The sequence below is a fragment of the Amblyomma mixtum genome, chromosome 3 (assembly GCF_055824585.1).
Source record: "Amblyomma mixtum isolate Tamu chromosome 3, ASM5582458v1, whole genome shotgun sequence".
NCBI lineage: Eukaryota > Metazoa > Arthropoda > Arachnida > Ixodida > Ixodidae > Amblyomma > Amblyomma mixtum.
The window spans coordinates 13,058,740-13,076,936 of NC_143014.1; the positions used below are offsets into that span (position 1 = coordinate 13,058,740).

The 18,197-nt window shown below is 47.2% G+C and overlaps 2 protein-coding genes and 1 long non-coding RNA gene across 8 annotated transcripts in view; 2 read left to right on the plus strand and 1 right to left on the minus strand.

The window, feature by feature from the left end:
- The first annotated feature begins 1,031 nt into the window (after nucleotides 1-1,031).
- Nucleotides 1,032-4,448, plus strand: LOC149349252 (uncharacterized). Of its 3 annotated transcripts, none has more exons than XM_089578192.1 (3): nucleotides 1,032-1,097; nucleotides 2,452-2,566; nucleotides 3,180-4,448. In XM_089578192.1, the coding sequence occupies exons 2-3, from the start codon at nucleotides 2,549-2,551 to the stop codon at nucleotides 3,633-3,635; spliced, it is 474 nt and encodes a 157-aa protein (XP_089434318.1). In that variant the 5' UTR covers nucleotides 1,032-1,097; nucleotides 2,452-2,548; the 3' UTR covers nucleotides 3,636-4,448. The 3 variants fall into 3 exon arrangements, 2 of the variants coding, with proteins under 2 accessions (XP_089434318.1, XP_089434320.1); XM_089578194.1 differs by lacking the exon at nucleotides 1,032-1,097 and having other exon boundaries at nucleotides 2,038-2,566; nucleotides 3,180-3,349; nucleotides 3,404-4,448; XR_016289993.1 differs by lacking the exon at nucleotides 1,032-1,097 and having other exon boundaries at nucleotides 2,038-2,566; nucleotides 3,157-4,448.
- Nucleotides 4,449-9,618: 5,170 nt separating this feature from the next.
- On the minus strand, nucleotides 9,619-16,467 carry LOC149349253 (uncharacterized). The gene is made up of 2 exons (XR_016289994.1): nucleotides 16,206-16,467; nucleotides 9,619-9,765 (listed from the first exon to the last, which is right to left on the minus strand). It is a non-coding gene; the product is annotated as an uncharacterized LOC149349253 (long non-coding RNA).
- Nucleotides 16,468-17,980: 1,513 nt separating this feature from the next.
- The window catches only part of RhoBTB (Rho-related BTB domain containing), a 451,872-nt gene continuing 451,655 nt past the window's right edge, over nucleotides 17,981-18,197 (plus strand). The window contains exon 1 of one of the 4 annotated variants that reach the window (XM_089578199.1): nucleotides 17,981-18,177. The gene's annotated coding sequence lies outside the window, so the exon portion shown is untranslated. The remainder of the gene's footprint in view (nucleotides 18,178-18,197) is intronic. The other 3 variants (XM_089578196.1, XM_089578195.1, XM_089578197.1) reach the window with 3 other exon arrangements.

Here is an 18,197-nt window from a genome sequence, read left to right on the forward strand (position 1 = left end):
GAAGTCAACTGCACCAAGCACCACGAATTAAAGACCATTCAGGCTTAACTTGCAACAACACGAACAGTACATGACACGCTCCGTCGAAAAAGCAGTACCATACCTTTTGGAGGCGCTAATATGAACCAACCGAACACCGTCGACACCTCACAAGATAGTAGCCTAGCCCTCGCTCCGGTTCGGTCTAAATATAATTCGGTAAAATGGTCGCTGCAAAGTAAGCTGCCTGCGGAATGTTTCAACTGTAGAGCGGTTTATTGGCACCTTCAAGCGCCGGCGACGAAGACCCTGGCGCAAGAAGTCTAGGAACGAGCGAGGCGAGAGACCGGCACACAAGCGGCAGTTCTCCAGCACGAGCCTCCTACGGGCGGCGCTAGCGCTTCGTCGTCGTTGGTGGCGGTGCTGTATCATCTTCTTCATTCCACAACCTATTCTTTCTTATATTTATCCCCCATTGATAGCATAACTTGGGCTTGAGCGTGGGAACAAGCATCGCAGTAAAGAGCAGAGTTGGCGAAGCTAGGCAAACGAGACGACACCGAGCCGAGTAGACGAGGCTCCATACTTGCTGTGTGTAGCGACGTCCTGTCGTCTGCTAGTGTCGCCCCATTGAAATGCAATGGGCCCTTATTTTTGAAACGTCCTTCCCGAAGACTTCGCTGGTCTCCTCGCTCAGTTGGCGGCGCAAAAGGTGGGCATTGTCATGGAAAAAGACGAGAACGGCGAAAAGACGAAATGCTAAGTGGGAAAACAAAACTGGAACTGAAAAACCGTGCTCAGCTCCGATTTCATGCACTGCCAAAGGCTGACTTCCGGGACAAGACCACTTACTTCCGGTGGATTCACTTTCGGGCGCCCGATGCGGCATCCAGCTCCCCTAGTGGAGATCAGTGGCAACCCCTGACAGCGTTAATAGTGAAGGCTTAAGCGTACAGCCGCATAGGGGCGCTAACTGCTCTCCCGTTGCAAACCCTTCGCTCGCAGTGAGAAATCATCCGTCCGTGCGGTTAGTGAAGCGCGAAAATTGCTCGAATGGCGCTGCGATTTGCTGCTCCTTGCATTCATTCGTCGTTTGTTAAACCCTAGAAGTGGGAAAGGTGAGCGAATTTCGAGGTCACCGCGATGCTTTCGAGTTGTCTCGGACTAGACAGCTCGTCTGTGCAATCACCTGACGAGGCATATGGTGTGGTGGCTATGCAAGGATGCATTGCGGCGAGAAGCAGTGCCGAACTGTCGAGCTCTGAGGGGCGATCGCCAGCTGTGAAACGTCGCTGAACTGATGGGCTTTGCGCGCGTGATGAGCGGATGACACGACAGGTGTTCGCGCGGCCGAGCAACAAACTCCAGGAATGTGTCGGGCTTCTCGACGAGACACCCGTGTGTGTGTAGCGTCATTCTCATTCCTTTTGCATGCATGCAGGAAATGACTTTAAAACAAATGCAGTATGCATGCTGCGAATCCGAAATTTTTATTCGCCATTTCGTGTTTCTTTTTTCATCATACTGTTTTCAGTTTTTGCACACGGCTCAAGTTGAGAAAACAAAGTCTAGCATGCTAGACGTTGGTCGATTTCTTTGTTTTTGGTGTTGATGAATGTGAAAGGCAGCATAGGTGAAATCAGCTGGAAGGCGTCGTTTCCTTAAGTGTGGAAAAAAAAATTGTGTGAAACTCTAAAAGAATACTATACCCTGGCTTAAGCATTATTAGTGAAGCACACAAAAGTGATTTTGCTATTCAAGGTAAAATTTTCATAACAGTGTTACATCATCAGTTACACAGCAGTCACGTGGAAATGACCGTAGGAGGGTGAAAAAAATCATTTCTCTTAGGGCGCGCGAAAAACAAACATGTATGACTCTTGTACAGGTGCAGTCAAAAGTAAATGGAAGGCGCGACAGCGTGGCAAACCATGTCGCAGCGCTTTCTAACGCCGGCTCTGGAAACTGATTAGCTCGGTCGCCAGGAAGCCGCGCGCGCTATCAGCAGACCCTTGTCTCGAGCGTACGGCCATCACTTTTGGCGGCTCGAACGGATGCTTTTTGCTTTTCAAATGTGAGACCACGGATTTCACGGGCGCTGCCTGCCGCTAAATGCGTCATCATCACTAAGCAATCAAAACACGCCGGTGACTGCGGCGTCCGCTCGTCGCCACAAGGAGCACGGGCCAGCTGCTGACTATTTTCAAACGGCGCAAATCGCTCTTCAAACTAATCGCAGGCAGCGCCCGTGAAACCCGTGGTGTCACATTTGAAAAGCAACAAGCATCCGTTCAAGCCGCCGAAAGTGATGGACGTACGCTCGATACAAGGGTCTGCTGATAGCGCGCGCGGCTTCCTGGCGACCGAGCTAAGCAGTTCCCAGAGCCGGCGTTAGAAAGCGCTACGACATGGTTTGCCACGCTGTCGCGCCTTCCATTTACTTTTGACTGCACCTGTACATTTTATTCACAGGTGTGTTCCTGCCGGTGAAGGTTCCAGCTCACACGAAGTCTGTGCGGGATCCATCCATGACCCGTTTGTGTGCAATCTCTCTTGATGTGCTGCCCGCATGGAAATCATCAAACTGGTGAGCACGTGCTTAGTGTGTTGGGGCAAGCAGTAAGGGATAACATGTTTGCCTTTAGTAAGATTGCGTATGGCTAGTGATATCTGATTGCATTTATATATAGTTTATTCAGCAAGCAAGAACAGTGTAAATAGAACCAGATATGAAAATAATGTAAATTAATCATGTCTGTACTTCTCAGGTGACAACGGAGATAGGTGTGCGTGACACGCAGTGTTGTTCTGTGGTTTTGAATTTCTCTCAGTGACCACAGTGTCAAGGTAGCCCCATTTCGATTGGTGCAAAATGCGAAAGCATGCATATACTGAAAAACTCAAGGTAGTCATAAACAGTTAAACTTGTGCATTTCCTTGCAGTGCATTCTGTAGCAGTTTTCTTGAGTATAAAAAGACTGTAGTAATTATTTGTGTGCATCAGTTTGGGAAATCTGCCATCAAGTACCTCTAGCTATATAGAAACAGTTTGTTTTGATACTAATGATTGGTTTTGCAGTGAGCGTATTTTACATTTTTACGTAAAACTAGACTATTTTTGAACACAATGTCTAGTTCGTTGGTAGATTTCAGTGCACAGCATTGATTAGTGTGCAGGTGATGGTGTGCATCTTATGCAGACGTGGCAGACCACCCTCGCCATGGGGTCTCATGTGCTCTGGAACCAGGATACCAGATTCATGTTTGGTCACCTCCCAGCTGGCCTGGTTACCCAGCTGGGTGGCCATACCAGGCTCCTGAGGTGTCTGCAAAGGCCATGGTACAGCATGATCAAGAGTTCTCTGCGAAGGTCAGCACAGCTTGCATTGTGCAACCCAACATATTCATCCACACTCAGCTGCAGGACCATGACACCTCTGGCAAGTGGTGGTAATAGCAGGAGCACCAACATCTACAACAAGGAGGAGGACACAGCACCATTTGGATTCTACCTGACAGACAGGAAGTGCACGATCAGCAGCTGCGTGCAGGAATTGCACTCACTGCCATGGTTGTCACGTGTAGCTATGCCACAAGTAATCAGTGTACATTTGCTCTGCTTCAAGTTTGATAGCATACTGCTAGGAAGCTGGTGAAGTCTTCATCATTTTGGTGCTGTTCTTTGAATAGGACCATATTGGTGGTATCCATGACAGTATAAATCATTTTTGTCTGGTGCTGCAGTTTTGTGTGAGTCAGGAAGTGCCCCAAGTGTTTTCAGCCTACCGTCTGCCAACTTCCTGAGTGCGTGCTTCAACACATGCTTTGGTGATTGTGAAGAAGTGCCATCCCTTCGTGTGGTGCCTCCCTATGTGTCCTGCTTGTACACAATGCACATTTTATTTGGTGCTTAAGTTCAGTGAAGCACAGGAAGGCACCAAAATGTTTTCCTTCCAGCACCATTGTGTTGACTGGACATGCTTTCACCAATGCATTTCTGTTTGCTTTGGTGTTTGTTGAGAGCCAGCAGTCCAGAACATGCTCAACATACAGCATGGTCGCTGTGTCTCTAGTTATGTACATCTCTTCTTCAGGGTGCAACACGTCTTGTGTGGCACTGTTTGTGTGATAAGATCACAACATGCTTTGCCTCATGGCATTTGGTTGCCTTTGTCTGCTTGCTTTCGACTGCGTCTTTCACATGCTGCACGTAGTTATACAGCAGTGAACTATTTTTCCTGAAGGAAAAGTCACGCAGTTGTTTCACGCTCAATTTCCCGGATGAAAATGCAAGGCCTGGCCAGCGTTCTGACACGTGTACCCATTCCCATCTTCTAGCTGAAATTTGTACCCCTGACGAAAACCTACAAATTGTACATTAGTTCAGTTGAAGGTAACTGGAAGTATAAATTATGCAGCTGGACATAATTTGTGTTTCAATAATAAAGCTCCAAATAATAAAGCTCCAAGCGCTGGTGTTTTGTCCTTCTCTTGTGTTGTCTTTCACTGCGCTGTTTTTCCAATTCGTAAAACATGTACCAACCAGCCCGTATTTGCCCTCTTCTGGAACTCCAAATGGCATTTTGTAGCTGGAAGGGCATGATCCGGTTCAATAAGTTAGCTGGAAATGGATCATAATAGTAGTAGTAGTAGTAGTAAACGCTATTGATCTTTCTGGGTTACGCAGGCGGTTTTTCCAGGTCCGGGATCTTTTTCTATGCTGGGCTATCGACCTTGAATGCAACCTTGAATGGAAGGTCACTGCCTACCTGTCCTCCCAGTGAAACTGTGTTAGATCCCATTTTCATTGACTCGTCCCCTTGCACTTTGATTCATATAAGTTGGGGTTGCTGTTTGGTCATTTTAAGACAAATCCTAGACAACCTGTTTACCCTCTGCACCCTTAGTGTGATTGGACCGTATCAGTGTCCGTGCTGCCATTTTTCCGTTTAGCAAAGGTGGCTACTTCAGCTGGCTACCTCAGTTTGCAAACTAGGCAACACTAATGTGCATGTACACCACTGTCAAACGTTTATGAAAGACTACTCTGTCCCGAAAAAAGTCTTATCTTTGTAGATGAGACATATTCGTCAATATGTATTGTTGCACTAGGTAATGATACGCAGTTAGGCTGCATAATGAATTCTAGGATGCATGAAGTTCAGTGATGAAAATAAATTATTTTGCCAATAATGGCTTCTACAAACTTTTCACTGTGCATGTAAAAGACACCTCACCTTTTTAAGCAAATTGCAACACCTAAGAGGCAATGCAACTTGTCTTGCTCCCCAAAAATGTAGGGGCACACTTAAGCTCAGCATTCATGGGTATGACACGACAGTGTTTATGGCTGCCTACAGTGGTTTCTCTTCACATACACAGTCACTGTTCTTCATTCGTGTTCACACTTTTATCACAGTTGCCTCAAGACAGGTTCCCAATTCTTGTCTTTGAACTCTTCCACACTGCAGTTCACCTACGTAATGTTACTGTAATTAGTTTCTCACTAATTGTCATATCTCTAGTTCACTGCAGTAATTACATTGTTAGGCTTCAAATTAAGCCAACAGCAACCACACATCGCTCCCCCCCCCCTTTGTACCTCAGCAAAGTCAATGTGCCTACATGGCCTAGTTGGTATTTTCAGAAGCGCTAAAACAACAAGGACGCAGAGGGAACAGACAGGGACGAGCGCTACTAAGTAGCGCTCGTCCCTGTCTGTTCCCTCTGCGTCCTTGTTGTTTTAGCGCTTTTGAAAATGTCAAATCTGCACCAACTAGCCCGATCCGCTACCCTTCTGGCCTAGTTGGTAGTGTGCCTGGCTGGCGATCCAGGGGTCATGGGTTTCAAAGCAGACAAAAATTTAGTAATTTTCTGTACGTAAAGTCTATTATTTTATAACGTGAAGTAGCTTCAGACATGTGCTGACGTTTGATTCAGATTACAAATCCTCTTTTCAGTGACTTTCACTGCGGACATCCACACGTGAAGCATGTTTTTTGACACAATGCCGGCTGGATAACACTGGGTTTTCTGCTGAATCGCAGCCTCTCTCCTTGACAGTGGTGTGTGCAGGCTTTCCGTACCTTTCTTTTCTGGTTGCACATGGCACCCAATATAATTTTTCAGGGGGCTTAAATTTTGTGCACAGGCACTTGCAATGACTCATCAACATTTTGCAACCTGTTCAATCATTATATTGGTGATGAATAACTTCTGTTCTGTTCTCCTCTTGGAAACTCTGAGTCAGACTTGCTTAACATTTTTCAAGCTGCCTTAATCATGCTCAAAAAAACAATTTACCCTCCATGTGCACACACCACTAGGCATTTTAAATGTTCTATTTTTTTTTTCATGCAGTGGAGTGTAATACATACATAGAGGGGAGAAATCTCCAACCAGTCACTTATGCTCGAGCACCAGAGCGGATTTTAAATGTACCTATCAGGCTTGCCCAAACAAACCGAAACCTCCTTTCCAAGGGATGGAATCACAGGAGCAATGGGAGGCTGCTCTGCGCAGCTCACAGGCAGAGCTACAGCTTTGCATCATGGCCTGGGCCTTGAAGGTCACCGCAGCCAAACAGTGCCTCGTCACCTAGAGTGGCCTGAGGGCCGTCACCGACCTGTTCAACACCCCTTCACCCACCCTCACCTGATCCACTGAAGTGGGACTAATAAAGTTATTACCAACCAAGGGCTGTAATAGCCTTCCTGCCAACGCACTTCACCACGGTAATTTTGAACTGCTTCTTTGAACAAATAATCTCTGAGCTGTATGCAAGCTTTGCTCTCAGTACAGGTAGGCCCTTTGTTATTGGAATGTGGTACTCTATTGTTGCAGAGCAACTTCGATTAGTCCTCAGTGTCCTTTCAGACATTTGCTGACATTTCAGCACCTACATCTGGTATGGTGCCCTTCACTGAACTGTAGATGTCATATTTTGAGTGTACATAGAGGGTTGTCTATTTTAGTTCACAGTAAAGGAAAGTACTTTGAGAGTGAACGCATTTCATTGAGCATTACTCTCCTGCAGTGCACAATAGTGGCATCACAGGGTCTTTATTGCATCAGTGTATGGTGTAAATGTTGCCTAACGGCATTGTGATCCACTGCTCAAAGAGAACCAACAATGGCCCTGATATGTATGTGGTCAGGAGTGTGCACAGAGGGAAAGTCATGCACTTGCACATCAGGCTAGAAACATGACTGAGGCCTCTTGTAGATTGCTCGTGGAGAGCACAGGGCTTGCCAAAACCAATCCACATCATCCAGTGTTATCATATGCTGCATTAATGGACCTTTTGCCAGAATACCACTGCTTGTCTGTGACGCTGCCTCCCTCAAATACTGTGGGCCATGTTAGCCTTGCATTTCTTGCCCCCTTTGTGTGTTATCTTGCTGCTGTGCATGCTTGTGCTTTTCTTGTTGTGTTGGTGTTCTTCCTTCTTAACTCACCATTGTTTTTATTCTCCTTCAGCTCCTTGACCTCACCCCTAGACATGTTCAGGCTTGATATGACATGTGCACTAGATAATACACGTGTATGTGCATGCTATGATAATAACTTGCATGCCCGTTAAAGGACCCCAGGTGGTCAAAATTTCTGGAGCCCTTCACTACGGCGTCCCTCGTAGCCTGAGTCGCTTTGGGACGTTAAACCCAAATAAACCAAACCAATAACTTCATGAAGCAAATAAAGCAAGTGTCTTACACACTGGATTAGCTGTTTGTAATGTGGCATCACCCTCCACCTTCACTATCCCCCTCTATATTCGTCCCATTCCCCAATGTTGAGAGCATATGTGAAGATATCTTTTTCCTGCCGACTTCACCTCTCTTGACATCACACGTTGCCCTCTTACAAGGAATCTTGCTGCATTGAAAGGAGCTGCCTGGTGCTGCTGTGGATGCATTACTGTTGTCCTGCAGCAAAGGAATTGTAGGGATGGGCTTGAAAAATTTTGTTTCACCTCTCACATTTTGGTGCGTACTTGCATCACACGAGTGGTGTACCTGCCTATATGCCCTTGGTAAGTGCTGTGTGCTCATTGTTAGACAGAATTCACGATATTGAGGGCCTTTTCAAGCATTGAAATTTTATTTCAATGTTTGAAAGCCTTTTTTTATTTGAATGAAATAATGTCCTGCCACTCTACGCCATGCATTCGTGAGGTGCTTTTATATAAAGTCCGTGAAGTCTGCTTCCAGGCAGGCTTAGTTAATGTTCACAAAGCAAAAGATGAGATTCAGATTAAGTGAAACGCCAACACTGTGAAATGCATGCTTCTGTTGGCTGTGTCTGTTTTTCTTTAAGTACTGGCGGGAAACAATATCTCCCTATTTTGCTTTCGCATTTGACGCTTTTGATAATAAGACGTACGCGCTCATAGCGTTGCACTTGACGCGATTCGTACGTGGCTGCTTGCGAACGTAACCAAGGGTAGCGTTAAGTTCTATGCACCTGAAGAAGTGACACGATGAGGTAAAGCTTTCCAACGCCACTGACGCGTTGTGGTTACGATCGAGAGCCAGCCGTTTCCATCTCACAAGTACGGAGACGCGACACGCTGCGCGATGGCTTCGGGCAATAAGCGGCCGCTTCATGCAGTACAATTACCGCTAAACTCTTATTTCCGTGACGACCGGCCACAGGGTCTTGTCGCATTCAGCACCATCACTCAGCTAATGTGTGCGGCGAGTACGCCGAGACCGCCGCCGCAACGCATTTCGCCGTCCGTCTCTACGGCGCTACTGTGCTAACTCATCTTCGCGCCGCAACTCGGCGGTGTTTTTTGTACTTGGCGCCATAGAGTGTCTTACTATTAAGTAAGTAGTAAGAAACTCTATGCTTGGCGCCATGTAGCAGACGACACTGTTTATTTTTTGTCATAGTTTTTTCTTTATTCTTCAATGTCGTCATTCTATTCTGCTGTTACGCATTTTCGCACCGCCCCGATTCATACGTCACGGGTACGCCCTGGTGTCGTTTGTGTGTAGTGACCCCCTTCTGACATAAAATGGCCACTTTTTTATATCTTTCATCTGTGTCGTAGCCGACTATCTTCGGCGAAGTGTTAGTTTCTTGCAGCGCTATTACAGTTGGTGGGTGTTTATGCTGTGTTGAAATCGTTTTTTTTTTTTCTAAATCCTCTACAGTTCCATTGCCATATTGTAAATTTTTCTTCTGCGTTAGCCATGATGAGACACTACTGCTGCGCCGCGAAGAACTTCGCGCTTTCGTTTAGGTCGACCTGTTCTGGTGCTCTCTTGTTTTGTCTCCTGAACAGTTCTGCCAATCTCTGATCGGTCGCGTTCAGTCTGGTCATTTGTTCCAGCGTCGTCAAGACTGTTTTCTGTTGCTCCTGTATTTGGTGTCTATTTCTTCCCTTCCCAAGCAACCACCGACATCCTTCGGACGGCCGACAGAGGTCTGTTTCGGATGTTCTGTACGTCCGCTGAACATCGGCAAACAGCCGATAGACGTCCGTCGGCCGTCCGAAAGGTGGCCAAAGGTATACGGTTCGCCCGCCGACGGACGTCCAGTTGAGTACGTCCATTGGCGGATCTTTCTCGAATATTCGCATATATGGTGCATGCGTGCTTTTTTCACTCCGCGCGATGCAATAAAACCAAAAACAATTTGATGCATAGCACGCATATTTTATTGTGGTTGATGATACATCAGCAGAGCAATGGGTTATATTCGGAAAATTTCTTAAATGTGACTCTTCAAATGTGGCAAGCTTGGGACACACATCCGTAATCTTCCCACCCACAGGATTTCTGAAATAAAAAAAACGTGGCAAACATCAGTCATGTGAAACAAATGGCACAATGCAGCAACCCAAGTAAAAACATTGGAACCAATTAATAGAGGTGTTTAATGCTGCAAGTATAACAGACAATGCACTTTACCACCTCCACAGTATAAGGCAATAACAGCTCTCACTTTTCCACACCATATTTGACAATGTATCTGTTCTTTATTTATTCTCATGGGCCTTAGGGCACTAACCTGCGCAGCACTGTACGCGACTGTGCACAGAAAGCCGCAAAGCTTCCGCTGCGAACCACTGCGAACTACACGTGCTTCCTACGGTTTGCCTTTCGCGCGTTGTCACTCTTTATATAGGCACAGTGAACCTAGCGATGCCTTGAAAATTAACAAGATGCGAAAATACTCCGTCCCGCAACTTTGAAGAGGAGTGGGAATTAGTCGCGCGAGTCGAGGGCTCCCGAAAGTGTGAGAACAGCACACACTTGTGGAAGCCATCTCCTCGCGCTTACTGCTCCCACTGTCCTGTGAACGAATGTTATATGAGCATGCTGCATTGTCCTAGAAGCAAGTTCCAAGAAGTGTACTGGGGCGCGATTACGAGTCGCTCAAAATCGTCTCAATCGGAAAGTGTCTCAAAAAGTGTCTCATTTGCCCCGTTCCTATTGGTCGGTCGTGACCAGCGGCCATATTGGTTTTTTGCGTCACCGGCCGACGTCATAAGTGTGCCGACGTTGCTCACCTAATTATGCGAGCCGATTGAGACGATTTCTTGCGACTGGAACGAGTGGTCTCAAACCGCTCGAGACAGAAAATGGTGGTTGTTTACATGGCCGGTGGCCGCGCGAGCAGCGGTGTAAGAGGGTGCATGAAGACGGTTTTGACGTGCCGGACGAGTTGTTTCGACGTTTTGACATAGGAAGGAGCATAATGGCTGTGCGGGTGAGTGCGCGGTCAGTGGAGCGGCAAGTGCCTGTGCGCGCCTTCGCCGCCGGTGGGTTTCAAGACACCGTAGGAAATGAAGTAAACGTCGGCGTAGCCCAACCGACTGTGCAAGTGTTTGTGGTGAGTTGCGGAGACCACTGTCAAAGTTAAGTCGCAGAAGGTGCGCGCTTTCCGGCGAGACCCCTCAAGACAAGGCAGCGGCGAAGGTGGACTTCCTTCGCATAAACTTTCGCCACCGCAGTATCCCCGGCGGCGTCATCCGAGCATCATCCGAATGGAACGGCACCACCAACACGAATATCAAGTGCTTAATCCGAAGCGGGCGGCATGAGTTGGTTACGAGGCGGAAGAGTGATTGTTGCCGCAGTGACCGGGCGTGCCGGCTCTTAATTCCCGCAGTGAGATTGCAAGCTCCCATCAGCTGCACCGGTCTGCTTCCGTATGTCGGCAGTTGCTGCAGTGTGATTATTCATGGTCGCCGGGTATTTTCTGAACAAAAATAAATATAATCACGCATCGCCCTTGGAGCACATTGCCATCGATAGCAGCAAGGTGAGTTCACACTGGCGAGTCGCGGAGGTCGCGCGACAGGCTTAAATCGATTTATTACGCTCCCTCCCCGCTTTACATGTGCTTCGCAAACCGTAACTAATTGACCGAAATCGGTCGCCTAGAATACTAGCGCGACGATTGCAACTCGCCAGTGTGAACTTGCCTTAAAGCTGCCTTCGCCGGTTTTCGAGCCAAGCGCTCCTTCCAAATTGTTCTCGGCAGACTCGTAGCAATCACTGCCTTTAAACAGATTTTTCCGCGCACTTAAGACATCTGCGTAGTACTTTGATTCTGCGTAATGTGTAAAAAAAGAGGACAGCCGTCGAATCAGCTGATTTTTTTTTCTGGCTGCCATGTTTACGATGGCTGAATATGTGCGTGGAGGGATAAGGCTGAATCGGTTGAATCAGGCGGCAGCTCACGCCGCCTAGCCGCCGCTACCGACGCTTTTCCAGCGTCAGCGCACCCTCGCGGCAGCAAAAGTGACTGAAGAGCAAACTTAATTGCAAAATTGAGGACGCTTCTTCTTTTGCTTCATGTCGTTGAGTTTGAAACATAGTTTGTTAGCGAAATAAAACATTCTTCAAATTATTAACGGCGTGTTTACAGAAAAACTTTAGCATACGGTCCCTTATTGCGCAACTAAATGCTTCCTGGGTGGAACCCTACTATTAGACACCACAACCTCGCTGCTAATTGGTTGATTCCGCTATAGAGGCTAGAAGGTTTGACTCATGGAGGAAGGAAAAAAGAGGAGAGGCCGTCACGTGACATTTTGTGAAGCCGGAAACAAGCTCGGCGCCATCTTACTCCGGCGGGCTTCTGTTTACATTTCGCCGCCGCGCCGATTGCGCGCGCGTTTCAAAGCCAACGAAGGAGCGTGCTACCGCATGGGCGCAGGCCCCCGCGCGCAACGCCCGCGCGCTTGGCTGCTTGCCGGTTTAGGGTGCCCTATGTTGGTGTTCGTCAGTGGAAAAGTTAATAAAGCGGAAATACCCGTGTCAGACAGGCGGCTACTTCCAGTTACTGCTTCGTACTGCGTCGTACAATGCTGCCATGCATGACCACACCCCACCTTAGAGTTCAACCTGCCTTTTATTGCAGCTCTTGTCGCTGAATGCTGCAATCTGCCTCCATTGTGTATGTTTTGGAAGCTGGCAGTGTCAACAGTGCCTTCTGTTGCAGCAGTGAGGATTAGAAAAATTCTGCGGTAATTTTTTGTTGGGGTTGAAAACCATACTTATCTTCATTGCATGTTTTCGTGCGGCTGGCCATGCAAGGAATGCTTTCTCATACAGCAGTGAGGATGGGCAAATATACTAATAAGTTTGAGTTCTTGACCCTGAACACAAAATGTAGTATCATAACGTGTTGTAATGGTGGCCGTGCCAACAATGACTTTTGATACAACTCCAAAAGCCATTCATAGAGGCGACAGAAACGGAGAGGATTTATGGATGGGGGTGGGGGGCTCGCTTCCCTCCAAAAGACAGAAATTTTACATAGGACAACCATTCTGAACACCTTTAGCTCAATTAAAAAATTTCAGAAAATATACGTTTAAAATGTGACTGCCCCCTCCGTAAATCCATCCTTTGTAGCATGGCAACATCGCATATGTTTCACATCCACAGATCTAGTATTGTGCATAATATATATGACCGTAGCTTTTCAGACTTCTAGAATTAAGTTTAGGAGTCCCCAGTGGCTGCAGTATAAGTTTCATGGTGTTGTGCCTCATTTCAATGCTGTGTTTCATATTTAATGTGCAGAGCTGCAGCTGTACGCTCCACTTTTCTCTACTTGGTGAAATACTAGCTTGTAATGTCACTGCATAATAGCACACTTTACTTGTGATCGACAATACAGGCAATGAAAGTCGATCTGTTGTACGTAATGAATGCATCAAATTATTTTTCTTCAACATAACCACAGGCCCTTTTGCTGGGCTAGTTGGTGTGACATATGTTCAGGAAAGTAGAAACAGCATAAATTTTACACAAACCACACAGAAAGATGGACAGGACGAGCGCTGTCCGTCTTTCTGTGTGGTTTGTGTAAAATTTAGCGCTGTTTTTACTTTCCTGATCACAATGACCACCACAAGCATCAATGAAATTCAGCGCACATGCGGATCCTCATTTCACCACGCACTTTTTACGAGAAATAACACTATCACAGGACATGGGCACAATAAACGCATGTGAGAAAAGGCCTCCAAATTCAGTTAGAGCTTCGCCTTTTTCGCACTTCTTGACCATGACATCAGCTAGAAAAGCAATTGCAAACCTGCTACAGGAAGCCGGTATAAACATAGCGCGTGACCAAAAGCACAGAATTGGCCACGATATTGATACATGCATTCGAAGAGACAGAAGTAGTGCATGCACTAGAAGAGAAAGAAAGTTGGCTCTCGCTCGCGCGCTCGGACCACTGAGGGACCGGCCGCAGTTTTTCGTACTCCGGTGTTCGATTTCGCGTTGCACGCTACAATATGAACGAATAAACTTGAGCCCCGGCACGTCCCAGAAGCAAATAGCTCGTTAGACGCTTCAAACGTTACACGCTTCAAACGGGCATGTAACAAAGTTTCTGTATACTAAGAGCAAAGCGAGCGCAGCTGCTTCCTTTACAATATCGCTCTCCGCCCATGTCATGGCCCCCGCCGCTCAAACAAGCGCAATCGTCGAAAAACGAAAATGACAGTTATACCGACGTCAGTGACAATCGCTGGAGCGTTGCAAGAACTCGCATAGGTAGCAACGAGGTTTCACTGCCGATGTAAACGGGAGCGCGAATGGCACACACACACTGCACGTACAGGACGCGAAACGTCCGCACAATGCGCCGACGACCGCTCTAGCGCACGCCGTATTGAATCACTGGTGAACGAACAGCGCGAATGCAGCGGCGGTCTCCCGACGGCTCCGAGCAGTGACGCAGTCGACGAAATGCCCGTGCGATCGTGGTCGCCGAGCACGTTGAAATCAATGCACGCAACAACAAGAGTTTTGCGGCGAATTCCACCTGAGATATGAGTGAACGGCGCCAACGTCAGCCTGTAAGCACGATCAAAAACAAACTCGAGCAGTTGAGGAAAGCACGCCTACGCCGCACCTCAAATGCTACGCCACGGCCGTCTGCTATCGCCCGGTTTGTAAACAGCAACTACAACGCCGTTGCTAAGCTGCCGGAGTAAGATGGCCTCCCAATTGAGAAAAAAACCACGTGATTTCCTCCACACTTTTCTCCCAGGGCGCTGTGTGGAAAGGGCCTCTCCTCTTTTTTGCCTTCCTCCATGGTTTGACTAGTGTCGTGAGCAGGCGCCCTCGCCAGCCGCCGCGCCGAAACCTGCTTCGATGCTAGCGTAGGTGGCGCTGTTCGCGGCAGGCGAGTTAGGCGAGCCGAGAAGACCGATGCCGCCGCCGCAGCTACCCGTGTCGCTCGTCGAGTGAAAGGGCGTCTTTCTCGTGCGTTTCTGCTTCGCTCACTTCGCCCCTGATTGCCTGGCATGTTTGTGCGCAGCGATTCAACAATGACCACGCTTTTGATAAAATTCGTGTCTACTTAGCCTTCCAGCAGTTGTGATGAGGTTTTGAAAGGACTTTTTTTTTACAAGGATAAGCTAGACAAAATTTTCCGTATTTGTGAAGCTCATGGAACGCTTGATATTTGTCATGACATCAAGGGTGCCCTCCAAAGGCCTTCGCCCAGAGTCAGCAAGTGCGAGCTTTCTAGAAGAATTTCTAGCCTTTTTGAATGAATGGGAACGGCACGCCGCTCAGCACAGCGATGTACAGTCTTTGTCAAAAGTAACCAGGCTGCATGTTTTTCTTCTCAGTCCCATATTAAAGATATTATGCCAGCCCTCAAGCTCTAAATCTCTGTGTGGTAAGAAGAACCCCTGTTCTCACCTTCAAAGAACTTCTTGATCTTTAGGGAAGCCGTGAGGGCTCTGTTATACGAATGAGAAGCAAACCATGGAGCCTGGTTACTTTTGACAAAGACATTGACTGCCTTCGTACTTCGTGTGACGCTGAAAAGCACACTGTCACTTGTGAATTATGCGACATGTCATCAGTATAAAATACAAATTTCTCCTGACAGCCAAGTTGAGCCAAGACAAATTGGAGAATTTATTTGGAATTGTAAGACAATCATTCGGCTGCAATGACCACCCCTCTCCAGAGCAGTTTTTGCTTACAGTAAATAACCTTGCCTTCTACAACAAAGTCGCCAAAGAATGGAAATTCCCCAGCTGAGGTCGTGAGTAGTCTTCTGCAGCAGGAAAGAGAAGGTGGCAGAGATGGGTAAATCTCGCACATGCTTCAGCAGTGCTGCAGGAGCAGGACAGCATGTTTGACCATAATGGCTGCAGTGTAGAAAAGAAAAGCGACAGCAGACTCATTTTTTATATGTCGCTGGCTGCGTTGTCAGGAAATCACTGAATATATTACTATATGCCCCGCGCATGTACAGCCACCCTGATTTTTAATAATATAGCGCGAGCGTCGACCGAACTGCTGGTCAGCGCCTTATAACGGCGATAAGCGTGCAACAAGGCGAGAGTTCGCGCACGCGCACGAAGGCAGAGCGTCGTCTGCTACGCTGTTCCGAGCACGAGGACACACGCCCTGCCACAATATCAGTTCGCAAGATCCCGCCAAGTCATAGAGCGCATGGGCATGATTAATATGTGAGACTGCATGAGACGTGATTTCTTTCTTTTTTTTTTGCTTGTTACGGGAGGCCAGCCTGGCGATGCAAAGTTGGGATAAAAAAAATAAAATGAAAGAAATATAGCAGCACATTGAAGCAATTGCCTGGATCGCGATAAACGGGCTTCCAACCGATGCCTTTTTATACCGTCGAGACACTGTCCTGTGAACGAATGTTATATGAGCATGCATTGTCCTAGAAGCAAGTTCCAAGAAGTGTACTGGATACATACCTTCGTAGGCAATCACATGTGCACTAAGCCTTCTTTAAACCAAGGTCGACGCAGTACGGGATTCCGGTGTTCCAGAAGAGCTTCAGGCGCTTCCCGTATCTTTCGAATTGCTTAAGTTACATACTACTTTCGTCCACAGACCGAACAAAGCCACACATTATAATAACAGAGCTATAAAGCTCTGCGCGACAACACTACGCGACAAAACAACAACAGCGCTACTACAGTGAACTAGAATATTCTAGTTCACTGTAGCGCTACGGAGCCGTACTGATGGATTGGATTGGACTGACCACGAAGTGACATCTATGATGATGGTGATAGCAGAATGCACGGGAGTTTTGATACTTACGAATGGTTTCAATGGCAAGTTTAGCTACCCAAGCAACCACAGATATCCGTCGGACGTACGAGCTAGATCCGAACGTCCTTTGCCGAGATCGGACGTCCATCGGACGTACGAACACAATCCGATTTCGGATATCCGTATTCGTACATCCGCCGGACGTACGGACAGTGTTCACTTTTGTAGATACGCATGAGAGACGAGGTGTACGTCCGAAGGATGTAAGGCCGAGTATTTTCCCAGGCCACGACCGGCTTTATTACTCGAAGTAATAAAGCCGGTTGTGTCCCAGGCCATGAGTATGGACGTTTTTTATTTCACAGAATATTCGCGTCTTTCGTGTATGTATACTGTTTTATTTGCATCATTTGGAGGGTTTGACGCGAAGATGTTTGTAAATTGGTGCGATTCCACTCCTACCTGCAGTGCAAGAGCCGCCAACGAGCTAAATTTATCTAAGAGGAGAAGCAGGTGTTGCAGAATTTTGCAAGAACTCAATGCCTAGTTTTATAATTATAAAACTTCTCCAAATTAGTGGAGTTCTGCGACATGTCCACCGTTTTGCTCCGATTAAAATTTATGGCCACGGAGTAACGGCAAAGTAACGTGCGATACTTTTTTTCGGTAACGCATTACCCTTTTTTTGTAGGTAACGTACGTAGGGCGGTAACGCGTTCTTTTTTTCTTAGCGTAGTGAGTAACGTATTTAGTTACTTTTTTTTTCGGTAACGCCTACAACACTGATGACAACAAAGCGAAAACACTAGGGCCATTTTTTTTTTACCTGCACTGGCTACACTAAGTGCATCATAATTTCAGCTCTATGATTTCACGATACACTTGCTACACTATACGTTCAATTTGCGGTCGCACACACACGGAATGTCGCGTCCAGACTTCTCATAATGAGAGCCCGTACGTAAGAACGCGAACGAGCTGCAGACGTTGATTCTTGCACTGTTCGCCGCGCGACAGAAGAGCAACCATGCGGATTAAGAGACGCAAACTATCATATTTCGATGCAGAAATGCAATACTAGCCGCGCAACCGATCCATCGCCGAACTTTTCCCGCTCCACGGGCGCTGCGCATCGCTTTGACCCATATCTAAATGCGATAAACTTGTGGAAACTTGTGCCGCTGCCTTTTTTCAGCATTGCGGTTTAACCACCCGCATAATTCGCCGGAATATTGCGAAATGCGTTCGAAAACGCGCAAGCGTGGCATACCTATAGTGGCATACCCAAGGCACACGGTACCGCCTTTTGCCTACTCAACGAAAGTCACCGCTGACTCCAGCGCCAATGGAGGAAAAAAACTCCAGCGCCCACGCATCTCCGTGACGTCACGGCTCTATGCGTCACGGCCTAGAGCAATCTCACAAATTTGTATTGGGAAGACTTCGCACGGTACTGTAATAGTTTTCTTAGAAAAATAAGTAACCACTCATTTGATGCAGAACTGGCAATGAACGGAAACAAATACTGAAGCAACTTTTTTTAGCGAGATGCGTCCGAGATGGCGCTAACGGCGTGACGTCAATGGTGATTCCTCGAATCTCTGCATCATATTAGTGACATTCGTTTTGACAACCGAGATCAAGTGCACAGGGTGGGATACTTTGTTGGTAAGTGGCTGCTCGCATTT